Below are 19396 nucleotides of genomic sequence, written 5' to 3'. Positions count from 1 at the left end.
TCTGATCAATAAGACACAAGCAAATTAATGGGTTTCAATACTTCTGACTAGCTGATTCCCTGTAATTCTGGTCCTCTTATTCTTAACCCATCTGCTTGTTGCACTCTTTCCTTAGCAGCCCCGACGAAGCTTTTGTCCCCTATGAAAATTTTTTTAGAAAGCATTTTTTACCTCACTGCATGATGTTGACAGTCTAGAGTGAGTGGCGGAGACAGACCACCTCTTTCCTTTTTTCAGTCAAACTACTGTACTGTAACATTTTTCATCTAGTCTCAGTCTCCTGCATGAGAAAATCCAGGTATTTTAATAATTATTTTTCCATAAGACTCTTACTGGGCTGTGAAGGGAACAAGAAGGTTTGTGCCTTCAGACAACTGCAGGTTTTAAACGTGGACAAATAAGCATGAAGTGTTCTTTCCGGTCTGTGAGATTTCAGAGAGTGATACTAGTGTAACATCGCCCTGTGGAGGTTGGATAGAGAGACATCAGATCAGGGAACGGAGGTTAGAAACTTTTAATAAATAACATAAATTGAACATTTATATATTTCTGTATTAACCAGAGCAATAGAAGCCTGAGATCAAGTTATGATCCAGAGAACTGTTAAGAATGAGGACAATAGAAGAGCCTCTTACTAGCTTCCTTAATGCTTTAAGGATGTTTTCAAGACTAGATGGGGAACAGAGAAGCATGAAACCCAGGCCCAGATCTTCAAAAGTATTTAGGCTCCTAACTCCCATTGACTTCACTAAGAGTTAGGCACCTAAATTCCTTTTGAGAATCTGGGCCTCAGTTTCCATTCAATGGCAATTGGGTGCCTATCTTTTGAAAATCTCCCCATAAAATATTTTCATTGTTGTACAGAAGTTTTCAGGCAAACCAGTTCTTAGTCTTGGGAGACTTTCCTGCTTCCCTTTTTCCCCCCCAAAAGAAAACCATATAATTTAGTAGAAGCAAACCTAGCAGGATTAATTTCATTAATTAAAAAGCTGGGGGGATGAGTGGGGGGGGGGGACAGAGAATTCTATAGGGAACTAGCAGGAAAGCAAAATAAAGCATGTTGTCTTCTCTGTCTTGTCTTCCATAATAATGCAATAAAAACTGGCTTTCTGTATATTCAGGTACCCTAAAACAAGAGATTACATTAAAAAAACCCATCTATAAAGGTGTGTTCTACTGGCCTTTTCTCCCATAAGAAAAAATGTTTTTAAGCCTCCAGCCAGCTGGGTATTAGGATGCTGATTAGTCTAGATATTCTGAGGACAGTATAATTTGGAGGTTGCTGATGATGAACCACAGTAGCACCAACTTATCAGAAATTAATGCAAGAGCCATGTTGGTTGGTTGTTTTTCATGTGAATTTTCTTGCTATCTTCTGAGCAGCATTTTTTTTTTTTTTTTTTTTTTTTTGAAGGAACAGGGGAACTGAAACTACCATGTTCTAAGGGTCGATTCTCCCATTAATTGATGTTGGTTTGTGTTTTTAGGAGATAAATGAATTCCTAGGTGTTCTGATGGAGGTGCTCTGGCTTATCCTAGCCCCACTCAATTTATGAATGGAGAATTCTAAGGGAAGTTCTGTTCTCGAGGTGCTTTAATTGTTAGAAATGTTTGTATTGGAAGTTTACAAGTGTAAAAGTAGGAGAGATCAGATCTCTTTCTAGCTCTTGCAGAATTGGATTTCAAAGGAGTTTTATAATGGCTCCTGGAAATGCCCAGAAGAAATGGGCATTCACACTAGGTTGAACATTTTCAAAGATTAAATAAATGCTGAGATTTTTTTTTAACAGTTAAATAATTTTCCTCTCCAAATACCACATTGTGGTTCCAAATCCACTGAAAGAATTCTGTTCAATAAAAAATCCCAATCTAACTAATGATGTATGGCCTAATTCTGCCATACATCCTCATGCTGTGTGTAGAACCGTAGTCTGTGAGCAGTCCTTACTGAAATATCTATGCAGGGTACTGCTCAACAGGAATTAAGGTGACCCTTTTAATAAACTCTCATTTCAGCTGCAGTGTTAGTGATTTAAATCTGAACCAGTATTGGGTTCTGTGCATTTCGTTGGACCGTGCTTTTTGTCTGAAAAATATAAAATGATGGTGACACAGAGTAAAGAAGTGAGTTAGAGCAAAAACTGGAAGGTGTCTTAATGCAAATATTCTGTATGAATAAACTCTGAATTAGCCCTCCAAGGTTTCAATTATTGCAGTCCTGAGGGGGAGCAGTTCCTTTAATTTGAATCCCATAAACAGTAGTATATGAAATGTCGAACACAAGAAGCAGTATTTTAAGCATGTTATTTCCCTCAAGTCTGCAGGCCTGGGTTTTAGGATAAATGAAGGTTTGTAGTAAGTTGTTGTTGTTGTTGTTTTTTCTTTCTTCAGTACATTGTAATCACATGATGAAGATGAGTAAGCTACTACACAGATTCTAAAGAGGCTTTTAGCAACATGGAGTCTGTATGAGAGACCTAGAGCCAGGCTGTCCAAATCCTAAAAATAGTCAAAAAGCTTTAGATTGAGGGAGAACCTGCCACGGAGAGTCACACCAATAGTTCTGGACTTGAAATACCTCATTAGATTGAGGTCCTAATGGCCTATTGAAGTCAGTTGAATCTTTGGATGAGGCCCTATGTGCTTTAGCATATTAGGAACACTAGGTTTAAATGAGGGTGGTGTCTCTTCCTCTTAATGTGTGCCCACAGCTTCCAGTGCGGGTTAAATAAGTTACTTCCAGTTGAGAGGCTAGCTCCATGGCTTAAGTATTTGATGTGTGGTAGGTATTTTTTCATGAACTTCCTTGGAAGACATAACTCCTTTAGTAGTGAATGGAATACTTTGTCCTAGCGCTTGCATTCACTAAATAGACTTGTGCCGAAAGAGATGAAATGTCAGGAATAATTATGGTTATCGAAGTGATTTCTCTAACGAAGGGAAAAGATTATTAGTAAATAAGTCTCCACAAAACTGATCTTAATTCCACTCAGCTTCTCAACAAGATAATGGCTATAAGACAAGACAGGTAAAGGCTTTTTATGTGCATTTCTTTAGACATGCCACTCTTAATGGATGTCTATAAAAATAGATGAGAATCCACTGACACTTGGGTTTTGTTTTTATTTACTTAGAAGCTAGTGTAGAGTGACTGGATACAGCAAGCTTTCTTCTCAGAGATTTATTTGCACTGTTGAGTCTAAATCTTTCCTTGCTGAAAGAACCTGGGATGTGCAGTGAATATAAGTGCCCAGATTGCAAGCATTAAAATGAATTAGTCAAATTCTCTGTTGATGTAACTACCTTGTAGTAAACGGAGTTACACAAGCAGAGAACTTGGCCTGATATTTGCATCAGAGGTAGGGTTGCCAACTCTGACTGAAGCTATTCCAGGAGATTACCCCCTCCTCCCCCCAACATGACGTAATGTGATTTTGTTAAAATATCCTATTAAAATCTCCCGGATTGCTTTCAATAGTCACCAGGAGATCAGTGCCAATTCCAGGGGACTCCAGGCCCATCCTGGAGGGTTGGCAACTGTAGTCAGAGGTGGGACTGAGTTTTAGAGTTGGATACAGATTTAGCCCAAAATTTGTCTGGGGGAGCTGGAGGTGTTTTCACTGGGGATGGGGAGGGAAGGGCAGTTCCTAGTGTGTGCAATGTTTCCATTTGAAACTTATCCTGATCAGATTTAAATAACCTATTACTAGCTGTGCTGACTCGGTGCAGTTGTCTCAAGAGAATGTCACGCTGCAAGAGGCTGAAACTCTCTTTTGTCCTCGGATCTTTACAACTCTCCTCTGCTCAGCTTTGTTTACAACAATAGTCACGTCCCTTGACGTTGTAGCCAAATGCCCAGTGCACAATAAAGCCACATAAACGCACTGACTGGATCTGTTTCATTGACTTCCTTTTACTTTCCAGTTTTCAGTGGCCTTCATTATGGGCTCAATTCTGCTCCCACTAACCCCAGTGGTGCAGGATCACGTCCTGTTTCATCACTTTGGGTTATTGGCATATTGACAACTTAGACCTTCATTGCTTTAATATCCTCTGCTTGTCTTAAACCCACATTTGAGTGGGGGCAGTCATGTACTGTGTGTTTCCACCGCCAACTTTTTTTTTTTTTTTTAAACATCATCTGGCTCGCTCAGAACAGAGTGTAGTGCATGTCATGTGTTATTGGACATTAGTAAGTCCTTCCAGGGACTGAGTAATTAATATTGTCAATGGGCAGGAATGACCGCAGGAAATAACACTAAAGGGCCATTTGTTCACATTACATGGCCAAGGTAGAAAAACGGATCCATTTTACAGTGACGTTAATGACTGAGTAACTTTTTCTTCAGTTAACCCACTGTCCCTTCCCCTCTGGTGTTCATTTACATGACCTCTGAACCACAAAGCTCAGCAGTCTATCTGACCTGTGACCTTTCTTGTATTTAGGTGGCCCTGGTACAGTGGACTGAAAGTGTAGGCTTAACACTGGTTGGCAGAGATCAATCCTCCATGCAGCTGAGGACACCTGGTGGTCAGATACTAAACTTCACCATCCTCCAGATCTTTCCATTTACTTATGAAAGTAAACGTATGGGAATCATCGTTAGGGTAAGTTGCTTTTCATGTTTCTTTTCATCTTCATGTAACTCTTGCAAAACACTGACTGAATAAGCAAGTACAGTCTGTTTGATATCAGCAACATTGTTCTTCGTGGGAGAATGTTACATTATCTCAGATACTAGAAACTGAAATATTTTTATACGTTGAAGTACTGTCCTTCCATCCCCCAGAACTGATAAGTAAAGTGTATTTTCTTTCAACACAAACTCCAAAGGCCTGTGACCGTCCTTAGCCCATAGACAGTAGGAAAATAATTGTAGCCACTGTTGAAAGTAACAGCAAAAAAGCACAAACCCCAATTCAGGAATCACCAGTAAATAGATGCAGATTTACCCCTCAACTACAGCTAAATCTAATGACTCATAACAGATCAACTACAATATAGTAGAGGTGCTACTGAAAGTCAAATATATACTTTAAGAAGGTACTTTCTAGTTTGCTCCTCACTAAGAAGTAAACTGTCAAATAATCATGCTGGGATTATATTGTTTATATAATGTATATTAAACTGTAAAATAAACCAAGAAATGGGGCAATAATTAACAAATTACTGTGTGATTTCCTTTCTTTGTTCTGTGCCCTGCTGGCTATTATGATAAGCATTTTTTCTGGAACAGAGGTTTCCTTGAAGTACTTGGTGCATGGGGTTTCCCAGAGGAATTAGGGTAACCAGGTGCATTTGTGCATGCAATTCTCTTATGTCTTCAATGACAGTAACTGCATATGCTAATTAGATGTGCAATTACATATGCATTTGCACACCTAATTCTTTATTTTGGTCCTATGCACTAATACAGTGGAGACCCAGATTTTCAAAAACCTGATTCAACTAAAAAGGAGCTAGTGTTAGAAACAGTGGAAAATATGCAAAAAGAACGAGGAGTACTTGTGGCACCTTAGAGACTAACATTTATTTGAGCATAAGCTTTCATGGGCTAAAGCCCACTTCATCAGATGCATGCAATGGAAAATACAGTAGGAAGATATAGATATAGATATACACACAGAACATGAAAAAATGGGGGTTGCTATACCAACTTTAATGAGACTAATTGATTAAGGTGGGCTATTATCAGCAGGAGAAAAAAACCTTTTGTAGTGATAATCAGGATGGCCCATTTCAAACAGTTGACAAGAAGATGTGAGTAACAGTAGGGGGGAAATTAGCATGGGGAAATAGTTTTTATTTTGTGTAATGACTCATCCACTCCCAGTCTTTATTCCACCCTAATTTAATGGTGTCCAGTTTGCAAATTAATTCCAGTTCTGCAATTTCTGGTTGGATTAATAGTTAACAGACTAAGAGGGGAAAGAAACAGAAAAAACCTGCATAATCACACTAACCCAGAAACCTATCCTTGCAACAAAGCCTGTTGCCAACTCTGTCCACGTATCTATTCAGGGGACACCATCATAGGACCTAATCACATCAGCCACACTATCAGAGGCTCGTTCACCTGCACATCTACCAGTGTGATATATGCTGTTGGAGTCTGTTTTTAAAGTTTTTTTTGTTGAATAATTGTGACTTTTAGGTCTGTAATTGAGTGACCAGGGAGGTTGAAGTGTTCTCCGACTGGTTTTTTGAATGTTATGATTCCTGATGTCAGATTTGTGTCCATTTATTCTTTTGCGTAGAGACTGTCCGGTTTGGCCAATGTACATGGCAGAGGGGCATTGCTGGCACATGATGGCATATATCACACTGGTAGATGTGCAGGTGAACGAGCCTCTGATAGTGTGGCTGATGTGATTAGGTCCTATGATGGTGTCCCCTGAATAGATACGTGGACAGAGTTGGCAACAGGCTTTGTTGCAAGGATATGTTTCTGGGTTAGTGTGATTATGCAGGTTTTTTCTGTTTCTTTCCCCTCTTAGTCTGTTAACTATTAATATTTTTCTTGATGCTTGTTACCTACTCACAAACTGGTGAACCCATATTTAAACCTTTTCAAAACATTCTTAGCTCTCTTATCAAAGTGCAGCATTATTTATTTATTTATTTTTGTTTTGGTAGTGCCTGAAGACCAACCAAGATGGGCCCCACAGTTAATCCTCAATAGCCTTGAAAGGAAAACTATCCCTCCCCATTTCACAGATGAGAAAGCTGATGCAGAGTTGAAGGGACTTCCCCAAGGTTTCAGCGAGAGTAGTTTTACAGCCGGGGCTAGAATTCAAATAATTTTGGTTCTCACGACTATGTTCAGCCTAGTGGACCTCCCCACTCTTTAAATGAATAGGGACTGAGGTGTCTGCACTGCTAAAAAGATATATTTTTTACTAACGCACATGAACTATCTTGAGGTTAAAAACACACTGAGGACAATGCTCTTCAGTTTTACCTCCAGATAGCTCATGCATGTTAGGTGTATTTGTTTTTAGTTTTTTTTTACCGCTGGGTACATGTGAGCTATCTGAAGGTTTAAAAAAAAAAAAAAAAAACCCCAAACCCATGCCCCAAGCAGTAGTATAGTGCTGACCTCATCTAGTTTACATTGTGGTAAAACTAACATGCATTGTCTTCACTGTGTTTTTACCCTAAGATAGTTCATGTGAACTTAGTTATCCTGTAATTAAAAGTGTATCTTTTTAGCAGCAAAGACATGGCCTAGGAAGGGCCTTGTACCTCTCTAGTATTACAGGTTAGAATGGTAAGACAAATCTTACTTGTATTTGTAGGCGAGTATTTTAGGTTAGCGTCTTCCATATGAGATTTTGCTATACAGTCACATTAATTAAGTTTATTCCATTGTCTCATGCTTTATAGTTTTTTATAGCACCACAAGAGTGAGATGCTTTTGCAGACATGCAGGGGCAAGAAGAAATTAGTCTAAACAGATAATGTGAAGTTGAACGATGGTGGGGATGGTATACAACAAAAAGCTAAGTAATTCATTGGAGAAGCTTAGCATGCATCTGATTCCCTAATTTTTGTTGACATACAGATTAAGATATAATGTGAACATATGACAGTGTCAATAAGCTAAGCTGTGAGTAAGGAGCTAGGCAGTGTTGATAAAAGATTTATACAGCACCATCAATATATTAATATCATGTCCCATCTCATTGGTGGCATTTCAGACCTTGAATCTGCCATTGGTTCAGGACAGAGTGCTTCCCATTCTGGGGCCTGGGCCGTGGCACCTTTTGGGGGCTAGGAGTGAGGGGAAACAAGAGAATTTTATTGGCAGGCTAGCTTTAAAAAAACAAAACCCTGTATTTGGAATTGCTCCATGTTTTGGAACAATAGAATAAGTCCTAAGGGGAATGGACTACTGGTCAGAGTGCAAGTGAGGTAATCAGAAGTACATGATAAATACAGGAATCTAGAAAACAACTGGATATCCTCGAGGATACAGTTCATAACTTTGTTCCAACAAGTGTCTGATATTAGACCTAGTTGGGACAATGCAGTCACCAAATGCTCATAGAAACATAGCGAGTGCTGTGTTCCTTTTCATCAGCTGGATTATTTCTGTAGTGGAAAACAGTATAGACTAAACAGGTGGGTTGGCACCATCCAAATGGTCTATATGAGACCTAGATAGAAACAAAGAAATTTGACAAAACTTGTGGAAAATTTTCAACAAAATCTCCTCCCTCTCCCCAATTTTTTACTAGTTTTGTTCCATTGCAGTAACAGCAAGTGGTTAACAGTCACTGACCTGAATTTCATCAAGATTTTCACTTACCATCCCCGCAAAGAGATGGGTGTCCCTGAAACATTCTGAACTTTTTCTTTATCTTCACTGAAAAGGAGAGCTTTAGTGAGCTTCCTTTTTTTCCTTCCTCTCTGACAATCTGACTATCACTTAGAGTGGCATTGGACCTCCCAGGCCAGGATTCTGAATTCCATCCTAGTTTTTAAGGTAACTATAAGCCACAACTCTCCCTCTCTAATTAAAAATATTTCTAATATACAGTGCATATTAGGTATGATCCCTCTGAAGACCATGGCGAAATTCTCGTTCACTGCATTTGGGAACATCGTCAGGCCTCAAATCTTGAGTGTCTACGTATATTATGCTGTTGTGGTGTCAGGATGGAAGCCTTGGCCCCTGTCCGATGGGCTTGTGAACCCTGTTCCTTCAATGTTGTGTGGCTGAACAACCAAATGAGCTCTGTCTTCTGTTTTGAACTGAAGCAGATTTTAATTAGCGGGTGCTAACTAGATGGGTATCACCACATACTGTGTTTCTGCATGCTCTGAACTCCTGTCTTCAAACAAAGCTTTTGTTCCTTTTTATGAAAAAACTTTTTTTGCTTAACAATTACTAGTTGTCAAGAAAAATTTTATATATTTATACCAGTGGAGGCACCAAATATTATTTTTTACCTACAAGCCACCAAATATATTGGGTGCAGTTGAACCAGTTATTTCATCAATATTAATTCTAAAAATAGTGTCTTAACTGTTGGTAAGAGTCTTGGGTGGGGGAATAGCTTATTGAGTAGCTAAGTATATAAAATAAATTCACAGTTGGAAAAACAATTCTAAAAATCTCTTCCTTGAAGCTGTAAACTTCTGACAGACTTCAAAAAAATATCTGAATAAGATATACAGCTAATTTCGTCCTGTCCTACTTGTTCTTATAGACGCACACAGATTTTAGCACCAGAAGGGACCAGTATGACCATCTAGTCTGACCTCCTGTATAATACAGGCCATAGAATTTCATCCAAGGATTCTTACACGTAGCCAAAAAAATGTGTGGTTGAACTTCTTCTCAGAGATGCCTGCTTCCCCTTGTGGTCCTGCCTGCTGTCTCTTGTAAAGGGTCTCTTTGTATTATCACTATGATAACTTTTAAACTTCTTTAGCAGATGAGGACTAAGGTGGCAACGTATGTTCACAAGTAGCAGATGTTGCCTCATTTAAGACAGTTTGGCAATATTTGCTTGTTACACATGATCAACTGTCATTGTCTGGTGGTTTATTATTCCAGTTCTAAATAGTCTTGTTATAACAAAGCAGCAACCCTCTTTACAGCATTGTTTACTTGCTTATCTTCATGTTAAGAAAAGGATTGCATTAAAAAGATATTTGTTTGTTGATCACAAAATTTTCCACTCTGTGTTTTTTCCCCCCCCCCACACACACACATGTGGAATGATGATGTTTGTTTTGCAACAAAGATAGCACTATTGTCATATCTGGAACTGAAAGAGGCCTTTGAACCATGGCCAGAATCAGACCACGATGGAAAAAGATGTAGCTCTAAAACAATACAACTGGCAAATCTCTCTGTAGATTTATAGTGTGATTTTACCATAATATGAGAACGTGCTAACCTCCTGTTGAACTCTGCAAGAGGAAATGACTAATGCAAGGAGATAGTTGATACAATATTTATATTGGACAAAATTTATAAACTATCTTAAGCCAATTCTATAGCACAGGAAGTGGAGTCTTTATTCAGTTTCCTACAGAGATGTCGTTAAACACTTTTTTTCTTTAATCAAATAATTTAATACATAAATCTTTTGCTAATGCCAGAAAGCTTAATTTTTTAAAACTAAGCGTGTTCTGGGTTTTCTTGGTGACCTCTAAAACTTGAACTCTGAGATGTACGAACTGTGCATATTGACACACAGGCAGTCAACACCATCAATCAGAAATAGTTTGTAATGCACCTGTAAGAACCACCACATGTTCCTGGTAAAGGTCTCAAAAATACTTGAGCAACAGTGTTCAAACACAAGCAGCTAAAGCTAAGCACCTTACTCCCAGTGTAGGGACCTGAATAAAAAAGTGTCTTGGTAATAAGAGATACTGAGTGTCCACAGCTCCCATGAAGTTTCCTCAGCAAAGGAATCTATTTCCTCCTTCCACTCCCATTTTAATTCTTTTTCTTCCATGCTGCGCCCTGTGTGTGGAAAGCACCCTCCCCAACACCAGCATGCCAGGCCCTTGCCCATTTCTCAGTCCAGTCCCTATTCCGCGAGGCCCATCCTCACTAACCCCATCAGTAAAATGTCTTTTCTGCCCTAGTGAATTGTCAGATGAGAAATGGGGAGGGGGAAAGATTAAAAAACAAAACCCCTAGTTCCCCATTTCTTCTGGGTCTCCTAGTGCATCCTTGAGGCAGGGTTTTTTATTTTTATATAGTGTCAGCCATATCACCATTTAACTGGCTTCTGTAGTGGTTAGAAGACAAGGTAATTTTGCATCATCTAATGTAAATTGGAGTGAGTACATTGCAAACATTGCATTTTTTTCCTATTCCCTGTCTTCTTTGGAAAGTATTTTGGTTTTCTTCATTCACTGGTGTTTCTCTCCAAAGCTTCATCTTTTTGTTCTGTACATATTTTTTCCCCCCTCCATCCGCAGATGCTATCTTGGTTTACGATGCAAGTTCTCCTTGCACATTGTTTGACCTCCTTTGCAGAGTTTGCCAGTGTTTCCATTAGCCCACCATACTAATAACTGTGACCTCCTTGGACATTTGCCTGCTCAGAAAGGATTATGAATTTGTAACAGTGTAAATATGCATTGTTTACAATCTACAAATTAGTCACATCAGGTGAGGAAGCCTGTAGCCTAATCCCTCTGTGGCAGGCCTGAGTTTTAATTGTACTTATATATACAGCATAATTATAATACAGGGAGCCGTTAAGATTGGAATTTAATAGAGTAAAATAATTTATTTGTTACTTAATTTCCCCCTGTTAAGTGTAAACATCAAAGTTGATTTCAAGGATGAAAACAAAATGCACCAGTGTCATGGTTACGCTAGACCATTAATGATTAGAGTTAGGAAGGGGATGACTATTTTCCATATAGAATAGTGTGAATACAACCCAGCCAGTATCACCTGTTATTGACCAAGAAGTTGATAATCTTTGCATGAAGTATCTTGCTGCCTGCTGTAGATAATTGAACCCATAATCTTTCACCATTTTCTTTCTCTCTCAGGATGAGTCAACGGGAGAAATCACTTTCTACATGAAGGGAGCCGACGTTGTCATGGCTGGCATCGTGCAGTACAATGACTGGCTAGAGGAAGAGGTACAAAGTAGTCTCACTTTCTTAGATGTAGAATATTTACTTCTTCAGGCAGGTGCTGCTTGTTCCATGGCAACACATGACTAAGCCTCCGACATTACTTTGGTGGAGCAGGCTGAGGTAGCTGTTAAAATGTATGCAGGAAAAAGATTGTTTGGTTTGGCATTTTGGTTGGTTTAACTTGTAGCCAGAGATACAGACACAGTATTAGTCAATTTTAAAGGGAAGCCAGGTGGCGAATTCAATCTATTTAGTCCAGCATAACTCTGGTAAACAAAATGGACGTTGTCCAAGCTTAGGGTTGTCACTGGTCCAGGTTTCTTGTTCTTTGTCTGGTAATTCCTCTTTCTCACAAGATTTATCTTGGGTAACTGAGCCTGATTCTGCACTTGGCTTTATTTTAAACTGCTGGAAAACCAATAATTGCATTTTGATTTTAAGTCTTTCTGAACCTCCCTGCTTAAACGCATTCCATCGTATTGCTGGCAATGGTGAACAGTCTCCACAATAGCAGATATAAATGGTTCCTTTTCTATCTGAGTACATAGGAATATTGTAGTATTTCTTTAAATGGTTTGTGAACAAAAGATACAGTGCTTATTGAAACCATGGGCTTGCATCCCTTCTTACTTTGGTATATATTCAAAGGAACTGAGATCAGTGGAGGAACTGAAGCCAGTGGAGTTACTTATGCCAGTTTGACACTGCTGTGAGAGGAGCATCGTTCCCGATCAGTGGTACAGCCTACAAATAGATTTTGAGCTCTCCTCTTCCCTGGTTAATTTATCATGCTGTTTATCTGATGCTATGTATTCAGCTGGGTTGTTTGACTGGAACAATTATTTTGTTAGCATCATATCTATTGTTACAATCTCTGAATCAGTTAAGTTGCGATGCAGGTGATCGTTTACAATATGACACTTCTTTCCAGTGTGGTAACATGGCTAGGGAAGGCCTGAGGGTTCTTGTTGTAGCGAAGAAGTCCCTGACTGAGGAGCAGTATCAAGACTTTGAAGTAAGTTTGTATTTTTATAATCATGTAAGTGATGCCCACAGAGTTCTGATTATAGCATCTGCTTTCATCTCTCCACTCTTTATGTCATAATCACCATCATGCTGCTCTTTTAATCAGCTGGAGGTGTCTACGGAGTGGTGTGTAAGCAGTGCTACTCCCTAGCCATTGCTTCTGCCATTTCCACAAGTTCCCATTCTAGAGATTGATTCCACAGGAGTTGCAGCCCAGGAATCCTGCCCCGTAGACTTCTGTTGTTACCATTTTACTTCTGCCAACATTCAGTGCTGCTTAGCCATGTTTAAATTTACTGAAAAAGTTTGTGTTGACATTTTGAATCTTCAATTTTGTATCCTGACATTTGCAAAACAAGAGAGAGTCAAAGGAATCCTGTGTACTTTCAGGGAAATGGGGGCTTCAGTTGCTTGTGTATGGAACTCTGGCAGATTGATTTGTCTATTTACCGCAATCTGGTCTACATGAGCCAAATTTCAAGATCCATCTCTGAAATAGCACTTGCAAATTTTGTGTATACAGAAGAATTATTTGTGAGCACAGATCAGGTAACTGTGCATCTAACTGGCAGATTTGCATAATAAGTGTACAGAATTATAGGATCTCCTAGGAAAGACTTGTTTAGTCTCATTTGTCTTTGCACTGTAGGGTTAACGTTAACCAGTCATTACAGAGGACACCCTTGAGGTGGACTTAGCCTATGGCCTTGAGAGGCCTGAGTTGTGTCGTGTTGTTTAATCCTGTATTCCACAGACACACAAACACTCTTAGTTTGAATTACAGTGACTGGGTTTTTGTCTTGTGCTATTCTCAGGCACGCTATGTTCAGGCGAAGCTGAGTGTGCACGATCGCTCACTGAAGGTAGCCACTGTGATTGAGAGCCTGGAAATGGAGATGGAGCTGCTGTGTCTGACTGGAGTGGAGGATCAGCTGCAGATGGATGTCAGACCCACTCTGGAGACCCTGAGAAATGCTGGCATTAAGGTTTGGCTAACCTAGAAATGGAATGCAGAACCTCAGTCTGACAGTGCAATTGATGATAATGGCCAGAGAGTTGGCGGGAGAGTCTCTGGAATGTAACATTTGGAGTGAATGAGTTTGTCTGATAATAAACCCCCATAAAATTCTGATCTCCATTGAGTGTGACTATTGCAATAGGTGAGCAGCAGCGATAAGTGAAATCTTGTTGGTGTAAAATTCTTTTTCCACTGGCTGTAGAATAAGACACTAGCAACAAAGAAACTCTATTCTCTCTCTCTCTCTCTTTATATATAATAATAATAATTAATTAATGGAGATATCCCATCTCCTAGAACTGGAAGGGACCTTGAAAGGTCATCGAGTCTAGCCCCCTGCCTTCACTAGCAGGACCAAGTACTGATTTTGCCCCAGATCCCTAAATGGCCCCCTCAAGGATTGAACTCTCAACCACTGAGCTATCCCTCCCCCAATATATATATATATATATTGTTCAGTCCAGAAACAACCTTATTATCTAATGTTGCTCTGCTCTGTTGGTTAATGGAAGTGCAACAGGACATGCAAATGATGACCCCATGTGCTCTGATTCAATGATTATATCATGTTATCATCTAATAGCTAATATTTTTGTACAGCGCTTTGACTATATAAAGCACTGTAGGTGTTGAGTACTAGCTGAGCACCTTAAAATGTGTCACCCTCGCCCAAAACTTTTTAATATACGAAGAAACCACATATGCAGACAGAATGGTATCTATGTAAGATAAGTATAAAGAGTCAGCCAAGCTAGTCTTGTAAGTGGCTGCATGAAACTCACAGTTAAAGTTAGCTCGGCTTGATTTCCTTTCTCTTCTGGCACCCAAATTATAATGTGCAAGTTTTTGAGCACTGAGGTTGAAGCACACGCATATGAATGTTTATGCCGTGATATATAGCCACCAGAGGGAGTCTGAACCAAAAACAATAATGCACAAGGATTTTTTTTTTATGCCTTCTGGCTTTATATATTTCCATAAGTTCTGCACCTACAGAATTAGCCATACATAGATGGTCAAAGCCAGGAATGATTACGGTTTGACTCTGCCTTTCCCCAAAATCTTGTCAGTCAGGTTCTAGGCTTACAAAATCAGGGGTGGTCTGGAACTAGCACTCAGAGTTGCGGGTGAAGAGTTGGAAAAAGGTTACCATTCTGGTTGCCTATTTCAAACAGAAAATAGACAAAACCTCGCGTTGTATTGCAGAATCAAACCAGGCTGTTTCAGATACAGTACCCAGTTTACCTGAACTCCCAAAGTGTTTTTATTTGGGGGGGGGGGGGAGGGGGTTGAAGAGGTTCTCAATAAACAGTTTTAGCTTTGATGCTATCTCTAATATTAACGTAATTTTGCATATCAGTGAGTAGGTCAAACAAACAGAATATAGTTCCCGTAGTTTCCATAGCAATATTTTGCCTTTTATTAGTTAAATCTTGACAGTTTGGTCCAAAAATGTTTGTTTTTGTTTTTAACTTGGCTAAAGTCACTGCCTTGATGCTGAATGGATAGCCCTGTTAGTAACTGCATACATAGTGTTACAATTTACAGTAGATGTTCTGCGGCTCATGTTCTTTGGGATTCTGCATGTCAGTGGAGAGTCAAGACTGAAGGCAGTTTTGTAATTCATTCTGGAGCTATCTGTTTTCTTTATTTCTTTATTATACTATCTTGTTAATTACAATACGTGTCCTACCTGGGTTTTAGCTTATTAAACTCCTTTTAGTGAATGAAACAAACAAGTGGATCCTTATTTGATCTGCTCCAACAGGGGAAGGCCTGGAGGGAATTAAAAGGACCAGGTAAAGAATAGCCAAAACCCCAAATATTTATACAGTTGAAGAAATTCCCTTCCAGATTATAACAAATATTGGTCAGAACTGCTGGTCACACTGCTTTCTAGTGTCCTTGTTTAATGACTGAATTGTTTTCATATACGCTGTCTTCATTTTCATTTAATTAGGGCAATGGAACAGCTTCCATACAAGGAGAGATTAAAAAGACTGGCTCTGTTAAGCCTAGAAAAGAGACAACTAAGGGGGGGAATGATAGAGACATATAAAGTCACGGTGCAGAGACAGGGAAGTGTTATTTACTCCTTCACACTACACAAGAACCATGGGTCACACAATGAAATTAATAGGCAGCAAGTTTCAAACAAATGTAAGGAAGCACTTCTTCACACAACTCATGGTCAGTCTATGAAACCCATTGCCAGTGGATGTTGTGATGGGTTCAAAAAAGAACTGGATAAGTTCATGGAGGATAGGTCTATCAATGGCTATTAGTCAAGAGAGTCAGGGACGCAACCTCATGCTGGGGGGGTCCCTAAACCTCTGCCTGCCAGAAGTTGGGACTGGACAGCAGAGGATGAATCACTGAATAAATTGCCCTATTCTGTTCATTCCCTCTGAAGCAGCTGGCACTGGTCATTGTTGGAAGACAGGATAGTGGGGGGCCATAGGAATGACCCTGTATGGCCATTCTTATGTTTAGTTTGTTCCATACACGCGGGTGGTGAACTAACTGCAGTTGCATCATCTATATTTCAGGCAGGGCCATGCAGGATCTATTTGCAGCTGGGGCTAAAGATAAAACTTGCGGAGGATGGGGATACATTCAAAGGGTCTGCCTCTTCCATTTATGTTTTGTGTTTTATCAGTGAAGTCTTGAAATGGCAGGTGGAAAAATGTGCAGATTTCATAACCCACTGGATGCTGCAGCATTTTTCAAACCCCTTAATTCCTCTGTGAGTAGGGAAATTCCCTGCCCTTTTTAAATGGGATTCTGTTATAGAGGAATTTGTTGAACACCACACGTTTTCTGTTGTAAATATGGTCTATTTACATGTATGCATAAAGGCCCAGAGTTCCTAGAAGTTCCCTGCAAACATAGTGTTTGTTAGGTTTTGTGTTAATTTGGGGATATAAAAATATTTTTAATTTCAGGTGTGGATGCTGACAGGGGATAAGCTAGAAACAGCTACTTGTACAGCGAAGAATGCTCATTTGGTAACCAGAACCCAGGACATTCATATATTCAGATTGGTGAGTAAGGTACACTTATTCCTTGTGGGTGAAATTCACCCTTCTCTGGACTTGTTCAAGAAACTAAGTTGGGGATCAGAAGGGATAGAATACCCCAATCTGCAAGCAAGCTATAGTGCATTACTTCCATGGTGCTTCCTCCAGCCTGTGGCCTGAAATAATGGCAGGGTGGTTCCTGGCCAATGAGTTACCGTAAGCAGAATACAGACCTACCCCGGTTCTCCCCTTGAGTCTGATCCTGCACCTACTGAAAAGCTCCCATTGACTTCAGTAGTGCTGGATTGACCCTCTGTGCTGATCTGTTTGGAGCTAGCATGGAGCCCACCCCTGCAGCATACAAAAGTAAAGTGTCTTCCTCCCTTCCCCACATAGCTGTTCTGCTATGGTGGTTTGGCATCATGGAGGGTCTTGAGTGGGCACTATGCCAATAGATAACTTCAATCCCGTGAGCAGAGATAATAGTGAAATTGGGCAGGTCACTGATGATACTTGAGATGTACAGTTTTTGAGGTTCCAGGAGGACAGTGTAATAACTATGTAATTTCTCCTCATGGTTCCAAAAATACCCAGAGTTAATGGCATCCCTTAGTCAGTCCCCAGACTGTTGCCTCACCACATGACCACTGCAGCAGTCATGTAACCCTAAAACCAGCACACACCTTGGACCGTTTATTTCAGCCCCTGTGAGCAAAGGCCCTTGTGTAACTATGCTGCTAATTTCTGCAGACACTAATAAGAAACCTAGGGTTTGTTTTCCAAAGGCTCAGCAAAAATGATATGATGCATATTTCATAAGATGATTGGTGAATTTCTGTTCTTTCAAATACAGTTTTGGGCCCAAATCTTCAAAATTCTTGTGCATATTCAAACCCCACTCCCTGACAAGGGCATGAGAGTTGAGGTTTGCACACACAAAGAGGGCAATGGGATGGGGATGTAAACCCCAATTTACACACACAAATGAAACTTGAAAATGTGGACATGGCCGGCTTTAGACCAATTCGCCCGATTCCCCCGAATCGGGCCCCATGCTGGCACCTAAGAGGGCCCTGCGCTGGGCGCCTTTTTAATTTTTACTCACCCGGCGGCGCTCTGGGTCTTCAGTGGCATTTCGGCGACGGGTCCTTCACTCGCTCCGGGTCTTCAGCGGCATTTCGGCGGCAGGTCCTTGAGTGCCACCGAAGACCTGGAGCGAGTGAAGGACCTGCTGCTGAAGTGCTGCTGAAGACCCGGAGTGCCGCTGGGTGAGTACGAATGGGGCCCCGCACTTGCTAAAGCCGGCACTGAACGTGGACCTTAATTTCACCCTGTTTTTTGGTTCTGTTTTTAGTCAGAAGTATGTCTGATAACCTGATTGATTTGCCAGTGTCCGGGAGTATGTGTTCAGGATTGTATTAATTTATTTTGTTCTCGCCAGTCACATACTTGCTCAGCTGCTGTGCTCATTTCCAGGTGACTAACCGTGGAGAAGCTCATTTGGAGCTGAATGCGTTCCGTCGGAAACATGACTGTGCGCTTGTGATTTCTGGTGACTCGCTAGAGGTAAACTTCGAATTCTTATGACCGCTGTATAGGAGTCCCCAGGGTATTATGTGTGTGATTTGGTTTAGGGAAATATATGCAGTATAATCATCTTTGAAACTTCCCTCTCCTGTAAACCAGGTGTGTCTGAAATATTATGAGTATGAGTTTATGGAGTTAGCTTGCCAGTGTCCAGCCGTGATATGCTGCCGATGTGCCCCCACACAGAAGGCCCAGATTGTGCGCTTGCTCCAGGAAAGAACTGGCAAACTGACCTGCGCTGTAGGTAAGGAACGCATCAGCTATCCATCTCAGTCTCATTTTTATATTCATTTTTCTTTTAATTAATTTTTGACACGTTGAAGAGAAACGGATTCAACTCTTCTCAAACAGGAGGGAAAAACATACAAGTCTTCTTTCCTTTAGTTAAAAGTGAATGGATCATTTTTAGTATTAATTTTTTTCAGAATATACGGTACACTATTTTCTTTTCCCAATTTAAGTGCTCAGCAAAGAAAACACAAGGGCCTTTGTCCTCTTGCTCTTTATTGTATAAAGAAACCTGAAAGATTATTTTTATTGTTATTTAATTCTGCTTTTTTTTATATGTACTAGAAATTAAAGTCAAACATATACAATTTTTCACTTAAGAAACATGGCTGAAAAATAATGAGTGGAACAGATACGCAGATATTCAAATGAGTTAAAGTAGGATTTTTTTGTTTTTTTGCTTTTAAAATAATACAAAATTGTTACTCGTTGGGATTTCTCTTAGGCACTACATAGACTGCTGGTCGTATAAACAGAACAAAGCAAATAGTGAACGTTTTTTGTGACCTATTCAGCTAAATAAATAACAAATTTTAAATCACTGTATTCACAAACCCATTATCCAATTTATTTGTGAACATTCGTGCAAATGTAAGTCTGTATGTGCAAATGTTCAGAAATATAAATATTATCCAAATCTGAAATAATTTGTTTACACAATGCATAATTTAACTTGCGGAGCTCATTAACACAATATATTATTGGGGCCAAGAACTAAACAGGATTCAGGAAAGGATCAGAGGTTAATATGTATGAGACTGTCCAGTTACATTAGATATGAATTAAAAAAAATTAGGCCCTCCCATTAAACCAAGCACTTTAAGTACATAA

The 19396-nt window shown here is 39.8% G+C and overlaps 1 protein-coding gene across 3 annotated transcripts in view; it reads left to right on the top strand.

Annotated features, from left to right (window-relative positions):
• The window catches only part of ATP9A (ATPase phospholipid transporting 9A (putative)), a 91407-nt gene that overhangs the window by 55994 nt on the left and 16017 nt on the right, over nt 1-19396 (top strand). For all 3 annotated transcript variants that reach the window (XM_005284173.4, XM_042858346.2, XM_065566009.1), the window contains exons 15-21: nt 4447-4608; nt 11537-11629; nt 12558-12641; nt 13468-13638; nt 16616-16714; nt 18167-18256; nt 18377-18521. In XM_005284173.4, the coding sequence (XP_005284230.1) occupies nt 4447-4608; nt 11537-11629; nt 12558-12641; nt 13468-13638; nt 16616-16714; nt 18167-18256; nt 18377-18521 (844 nt within the window). The remainder of the gene's footprint in view (nt 1-4446; nt 4609-11536; nt 11630-12557; nt 12642-13467; nt 13639-16615; nt 16715-18166; nt 18257-18376; nt 18522-19396) is intronic.

Source organism: Chrysemys picta, chromosome 13 (assembly GCF_011386835.1).
Source record: "Chrysemys picta bellii isolate R12L10 chromosome 13, ASM1138683v2, whole genome shotgun sequence".
Taxonomy (NCBI): Eukaryota; Metazoa; Chordata; order Testudines; family Emydidae; genus Chrysemys; species Chrysemys picta.
The sequence above is the reverse complement of the archived record's forward strand: the minus strand, read 5'-3'. Positions and strand labels throughout refer to the sequence as shown.